This window comes from Montipora foliosa, chromosome 4 (assembly GCF_036669935.1).
Source record: "Montipora foliosa isolate CH-2021 chromosome 4, ASM3666993v2, whole genome shotgun sequence".
In the NCBI taxonomy this organism is placed as follows: Eukaryota; Metazoa; Cnidaria; class Anthozoa; order Scleractinia; family Acroporidae; genus Montipora; species Montipora foliosa.
The window spans coordinates 10,893,247-10,900,689 of record NC_090872.1 but is presented as its reverse complement, the minus strand read 5'-3'; the positions used below and the strand labels follow the sequence as shown (position 1 = coordinate 10,900,689).

The following is a 7,443-nucleotide window of genomic DNA, read 5'->3' as shown; positions in this document are numbered from 1 at the left end:
AGGATGTCTTTCTCTGCAAAGAAGGCTACGGCCACTAAGCCCCAGATTCCTGCAACTGCATGTGTTGGTACGCAACCGACAGGGTCGTCGATTTTGAGCCGGTCCAGAAGAGCACAACAAGGGCATGCCAGCAATGCTCCAATGGCACCTATTAAAAGACCTTCCCAGGGACGTGCGAGAGTGCAAATGGCTGTCAAAGTAAGTTCACAAGAAGATTACTGATTCCGAAGAACGAGAACAAGTCGCCCACACTTTTATGACCGCAAAGTGACCAAAATATGCATTTGCAAACAATCGGTGATTTCACAAGTCTAATGGAGAGAAAATGAGGGGACAGAGAGGGAGGCTCAAGGCGTTGGCCGGGATATGTTATGTCCACGAAAGTTATTTTTAGACGAGCGGAAGTCTTTGTTCTAGCAGAAGTTTGTCTTCTGAGACGTCCGCATGCAGTCTTGCCTCGCTCTCAGGTTCTTAGTGAAAAGAGAAAATGATGGCGCGCGTGGAAGGCTGATGAATATATATTTTCTTTCAAACATCGGACCGAGGTTGGCCTGCATGCGGACGTCTCGGAAGACTTCCGCTCGTCTAAAAATAACTTTCGTGGACATGACATATCCCAAGGGCTGGACCGGGAGCCTCCTTCTCTGTCCCCTCATTTTCTCTTGGTCTAATCTTGTTCCCGGTCGTCCTCGTGACAATTTTTTAAGCAAAGTAAGTGTGTTTTCAATGGCGGATTAACATGGATAAAAACATATAGAAGAAACCGCCCTCAAAACAATCAGATCGTATACGCTTTAAGTGTTTGAGGAGCATTCTTTATCACTTACGAAAAATATAACCCCAATTCGAACGTCTATTGAGTGCAGCCTAATGGCCGTTTTTATCCTAGAGACGCATAATCCGTCCCGACGAGTTATGCGTCTCTCGTGTTATTCGTCGTTCAAGACGCACAACGAAAGATAGTTCTTCTAGACGGATAATTTGTCTAGTGCCCGTTCTAATAATAGAGACGCATAACCAGACGAACAATTAATTAACAAACGTTTGACCAAGTTCATCCAGACGGATAATGCGTCTCCACTATAAAAACGGTCAATTTTTGAGACGCCACACTTTGAATCTTTCTCATGATCAGTTGTCCTTTTCCCTTATCAACCGTGCTGATGCTAAATGTTTTGGCAAACGGCTCCACCAACTGTACTTTTAGCTTAAAGAAATACAACTGACAAAACTCCTTTACTTACCTGTAATGCCGACAAGGCCTGACAGGATACCAGTGACGAAAATGGGAATATTTATCTGCTTTTTGTAGGTCATGTAACTGGAGAGGAAGAGTTAAATAACATGAAATATTCATTCAAATGTATCTATTTAGTAAGGAGAAGGACACAAAAACCGTTCGGAGTGGAAATTATATTGAAAAACGTCTAGAAAAAACCTGTTTCTTATATCGTCGTTGTCGCTTTAGTCTTCTTTTAAGGGTGTATTAACAGCTGCTTATTTATTTCCCTGCTAGAAAAACCTGCTAGAAAAAAGACTCTTTTTGCAGTACGCTTCCGTCACTATAGAAACGACTATCTTAAAACAAACCAAATCTCCGTGTTTGGTCAAATAGTAACTTTTCCTGTCATTCAAACCACAAAGCGCGGAAAAAGGCTTTTCTTATGGCCAATTACAGGGAAGTGGCATTTTAAAAACCTCAGAATTTTGTTGGAAAGCGGTATGTTCAACAAAAAGAGGAATCGTTTCAAGACGTAGATTTTTCTTGCGGGATAAGGAAAAGTTGCGCTAAAGACAGCCGACAAAAACGAAAGCCGGACATGATCGGAAACTTCTGCTTGCGGGGCAGTAACAACTTCATTATCAAATAGGGAAGTACTGTATGCCAAAGACAACTTTTATTCGTCTTTACATCTCAGTGGCGCTTGTGTTTTGCTTTCATGTATTCAGCTGAGGATATTAGTTCGCAAAAGTCGCGCGCCACTTTCTCGTCACACCAGTGCGCTTGATCTTAGCTTTATGTATACGCCGAAATTTCTGATCGGTGGCCTTGAATTGACTGTTCCTCACAAACAATAAGAAAAAACGGTGTTCGTAAAAACGGAGTTCCCAGAGTTTTCGAGTAGAACTGAGATAAACGTTTCTAAGTACATGCCCTTACTTTGACTGGATCTAATAAAATAAAAATAAAGTCTTTTTAAAATCTCTCTACTTTCCTGTGAAGTTCTTCTTTGTACTTTCTGTTGTTCGCCTGTCTTTTTTTTTTTCACTTTTACAGTCCGTATTTCTGCAACTGTTATTCCCTTTTCACCGTTATTTTTTCCTAATTTTGTTTTGCGCAAATTATTTTGTACAAGCTTTGTTGGCCAAAGACAAAAAGTACATGTATCTACGATTTGTTTTGTGCAGTGTACTGAAGTAGCCGGCCTAACTTGTCTAAAATAGTTCTGCTAATAGCCCAATTCAATTTACAGTCCTAAGCAAAAGGCATCATATCGAGGCTCTAGGGAATAAACTCATACAAATACTTATTTTTATTTCTCTGAGCCTCGATTTCATGTTCATTGTTTGAACTTGGTCTCTTTCGGGTTTATCATGGTCCTTGTAAGTAGCTAATGGAAAATAAAGCAAGTCAGTGATGTTTTGTTGTTAAGTTAAGAATGTTTGATTTGGAAGGCCGTATTAAACACACCTGTAAGCTGTCCCGACAATTCCACCTCCTATGGCTCCATTTATCGTGACAACCGCTGACCTAACGATTGATAAACAAGAAGTATCCGTTTAAAATGCAAGACAAAAAACAAAAACAAAAAACCCAATAGAAGCGAGATGGCATATATCCTTAAAATGATCGTTTAACTTGGATAAATTATACCATCCTATTATCCCCTCGTGAAACTCCATGTAAGGAGAGAGTTTTCCGCAGAATTAAAATGTGAAGGTTTCTCGATCATTAGCGTACAAATTAGAAATAAAGATGGACTACACGGGAAGAGACAAAGAGTTAAATATATAAACAAACGATTGAGCGATTGAATCAAGAATGAGTGAGTGAGTGAAAAAATGGATGCACAAATGAATGAATGAATGATTGCGCCATTGAAATTAATCACCTTTCGCCAATTTGTAATAGTAATTGGACCAAGTGGAGTACAATTCAGTGAATAATCGTGAGAGTGATTTGAAATTACGAGCACGATTACTTTTTGAATCGTAAGACACGAGGTTCAGTTACTAGTTACTCGTGTCTAGAACAAAACTCGAGGATAAAAAGTCTTTGAATACTTTTTGGTGTGAAAAAGTTAAAATTATATACAATCCGGCTGTTTTGCAAACAGTAGGAAAACAGCAAGAAAGACCCCATCCAAGTGCGAATGGCGTAGGAGTCAAATTACAGGTATCCAATTTGGAGTTGTTCATATTGGATACCTGTAATTGGACCCTCACGTGACCGCGCACCAATTACGCGACAAATAGGAACAGAGGCAATAAAATTCGAGAACTTTATAATCGTTACGATTAAATAGAGAATTGCACAAATTGTATGCTCACCTTGAAGCTAACTTCCATTTCATACCCGTTACTCCAAAAGTGCTCCCACAGTTGAAACCTAACCAGCCCCACCAAAGCATAAATGTTCCTAATACAACATTTGTCGGGGACGCCATTTGTTTGGGGGGCGCGTTCGCATCAAACTTCCCGTATCGTGGTTTCAGCATCATAGTCGCTACCAGTCCACTTACTCCGCCGACCAGATGAACTGCGCTGCACCCCGCAATATCGATAGCACCCAACTGGCGAAGCCAACCCGTTTCCCCCCAGACCCAATGAGCGGGAAAACTGTACGTTAGAGTATTAAGAAACGAATATAAAATGTAAGCTTTCAGTTTAATTCTCTCTGCCATAGCACCAGAAACTATTGTGGTTGCAGTCGTAGCAAATGAAAGCTGGAAGAAATATTCCGAGTAAACCTGTCCCATTTCTTTATCGTCAGCGTCGGTGAAGAAATACCCAATACCACAAAAGGGGTTACCAAGATTACCCTTGCCAAAACTGAAGGCATACCCAAACATCCAGTAAGATAATCCGCCGAAGACCACATCTACAGCGTTTTTTACCATAATATTCGCTTCGTTTTTCAACGAAACCATTCCGGATTCTAAAAGTCCAAATCCTGATTGCATGGTCAGAATGATAAACGAATTCGTGAGTATCCACACGGCGTCTTCATTTTTCACTTTCCCATCATAATCGTACTCCGTCTCGTTCATCATTTCTTGGGTAAGTCAACGTTAAATAATGATCTGCAAATGAACATTAATATTTTTCACACAGCTGTGATACCAAGTAATAGGCCATTTTCGAAAGATCAAATATTCAGCTTGATACTGAAGCAGTGAGGACAAAAACAATAGAAACACCTGGGAATGAATGTGTAAAATATTTACATATCATCCACTTTCCTTTGTCTCTGTCCTCACTGCCTCACTATCAAACTGAATTTTAATATATCGAAAAGACCTATTAAAGTTTCTAGGTCACTGATTAAACAAACTTATGGCGCTTTCCTTTTGTCAGAACTGGCTGGCCAGACCCACCAGTTTGCAAAGAAAATGCAACAATTTGAAGGAACACTTTCATGATAATCCCTCGCATTCTTCGGGAGGAGTGTATGTCATCCTCACTGAAAGTGTGTTTGAAGCCCGGTCAGTTCTGTCAAAGGGAAAGCGTCTTAACTCTCAACAGTTATTAAATGGCTTCCTTCTGAAAAAAGTTAAGGCCAAAGATACTCCTCTGTACAAGTCTTGGTTGACTAGGGGCATTCTTAAATCCATAACTGCTATATCTAATAGAGATTATGGTAAAGTTTCTATATAACGCGCGCTCTCATTGGTTTAAACAGCGTGCTTTAAAAAGTAAAAAAAGTAAAGTGGTGCATTTATATAGCGCCCTTATCACTTACGTCTCAAAGGCGCTTTACAATGATTAATTTACCCCCCAGCGGACTGGAAGCATATACAGGCGCAAATTGCAGCCGCTTCTAAGCAGTCCATGCATGCTGGTACTCATTTTACGGACCTCGGAAGGATGGAAAGCTGAGTGAACTTTAGCGGGAAAGAAGGTCGCCAAATATTCCAGTCTCGGCAGAATGGAATGGTCTCGGGAATGGAACCCGGGACCTTAGGGTTGGAAGGCAGAGATCTTACCACTGGGCCAACCCCTCCGCTGCTATTTATGAGAGTACAAAGCACGGAACAAACGAAAGCTCACGCCATCATCCGCAGAAATGACAATGAATTTCCGAATTTTTCCTTGGGTATTATTGAAGCTGTCAGTAAAAGGCTTGCTCAGGTATTCTGTCAAGTGCTTTGGATGGAAGACCTCAACCGTCGCCCGGTCCAGCAGTTCTTTCAAGCTCAAAAAATTTCTCACGCTGGAGTTCTTCATTTGCAAAATTCCCAACAGGTTTTCAGATTCCAGCCGCAAGCAATGAACAGTTTGTTTTCCAATTGTCATGTCGCAACAATTCATGGGCAACAATTCGGCCGGTTTTCACTGAATTTAATTATCTAGATCCTCTTTTTTGCTGTTTTTTACGGACTGAAACCGAACATTGAGGCACTTGTTTTTCCATAAATTCGAATTTTGTGTGATTTCTGTCAAGCCACTTTCCAGTTAATTGATGTTTTGACAAGCCTTTCCATATAAACTCTTGTTCCTTTCTCAAATGTTGGTTCGTTAGTTATCACCAATTGGTTTTTAAATAGGTTTAACAGTAGGGATTGTTACACAATAGTGCCTTTTCCTGCTTATATCTGTGAGCAAACTTACGTAAAACATACTGCATAATAATAATAATGATAATAATAATGTACACATTTCATGTTTTATGGCCAAAATAACTGAACTGGACATATTACCGAGTTACCAGCTCCTTCATCTCAACCAAACTGATATTAACACATGTTCGTCTACTGTTCTGTAATATTTTGTTCAAAAACAGATGTTTCGTTTGTGGTGATGTTTCGCATAATTCTCTTGGAAGTGATGTCTGATAACCGAGAAGAATGCAAGGAGAAATTGTAAACTGATCTCTTGATCAAGCCATCAACGAATAAAAAGCAATCTTATCAGACTTAATTATAACATAAGAAGATTGAAAAGCTCTTATAAGTAAAAGATGCAACCTATTTATTTTTAAGCCCTTCTCAATTAAATGGCCGGCGACATATTCCTGTCTAGGATCTATCAATTATTAATCTTGAATGGTAGATATATTGAATATGCGGTGGTCTCTTTCCCGGACAAATTGAATATCGGGATGTTGATAACGCGGTAATATCCAATAGAATCGCATATCTATAGGGGAATACGCGTAATTTAATCTGATTTGCTATCAAGACGAGGTATACGGTGTGGAATTGCGACTTTAAAATGAGGCCGACTGATATTACACCGTAGCAACACGTGACCTTACGCGGTAGCGACGGAGGCAAGAATTGGAAACAATTATACTTTCAAAGCAATTTTGCAAAAAAATGTGCCTGAAGTGAGAAAAAATAAGACTTTCCTGGCTCCTGACAGTGGAGACAGCTTTTTTGGCGAGCATTGACGACTGCAACATTCACCAAAAGGTAAATTAATTTTAAATAACTTCGTCTTTCAAAAAGCTATGCCATTTTCATCTCATGACTCGTGAATTTCCTGTCAATTTTCACTTGAAAAACAATATTGCGATTCGTGCGATGTCTGTTTTTCGCGTGAAAATTAATGTGAAATTCTCTCGTCAGGTGGTAAATTTTCTTACAAAATAGGCTAGGCGGAAATTGTTAAACTAAGTTTCTTTTGTTATTCTCGCTCGTGGGATTGGAAGCTGTGAATGACAGCTTTCGTAAGAACCCTTCAAGGCATACACTAATACAAATTAAAGTTTATGGTATTGCACTCGCTAATGCCATACTGAGCTATAGCGGGATTTGTGCATGGGAACTAAGTCATTAAATTAGAGCTAGTTGGCACAATTCTCACCATACTGCTAAGACTGAATAGTCGAAAAGCCAGTGGGGTCAGTTCTCACAGTTTTACTTACTCTTTTTCGGGTTGGTTCCTGTCTATCTTTCCTTACCTTGGTCAAATGTGGAATGAGTTAACCAACGAGCTCTCGTCTCTTTTACTCGAAGCGAAGTCGACCGACGGTGCGCAACAACGGATCAAAATTAAATCCCTGATCATTTTTGATTCCTACTTTCCTTCCCAGGAATCAACACCGTTAATGCATGGAGATGGTTGTGAAACTCGACAATTCTTTTTGTTTCATGTTTTTCTGTATTTTTGGCCTCGATGGCGCACAAAACACACCTTTTTTCGAGAAGGTAACCAATAAAATCTTTCCATTAAATTATGCGCAACTAATTTGCAAACTCGTGCGAAGGGAAAAAAGTG

The 7,443-nt window shown here is 39.8% G+C and overlaps 1 protein-coding gene across 9 annotated transcripts in view; it reads right to left on the bottom strand.

Moving 5' to 3' along the window:
* LOC137999799 (putative ammonium transporter 3) overlaps nucleotides 1–7,443 on the bottom strand; it is a 40,303-nt gene that overhangs the window by 2,373 nt on the left and 30,487 nt on the right. For 8 of the 9 annotated variants that reach the window (XM_068845723.1, XM_068845720.1, XM_068845727.1 and 5 more), the window contains 4 exons: nucleotides 3,553–4,304; nucleotides 2,693–2,752; nucleotides 1,245–1,321; nucleotides 1–190 (listed from right to left, as the gene is read on the bottom strand). The exon at nucleotides 1–190 is cut by the window's left edge and continues 2,373 nt beyond it. In XM_068845723.1, the coding sequence (XP_068701824.1) occupies nucleotides 1–190; nucleotides 1,245–1,321; nucleotides 2,693–2,752; nucleotides 3,553–4,274 (1,049 nt within the window). In that variant the 5' untranslated portion in view covers nucleotides 4,275–4,304. Of the gene's footprint in view, nucleotides 191–1,244; nucleotides 1,322–2,692; nucleotides 2,753–3,552; nucleotides 4,305–7,126; nucleotides 7,318–7,443 lie in introns of those variants that run through there. The other variant, XM_068845728.1, reaches the window with a different exon arrangement.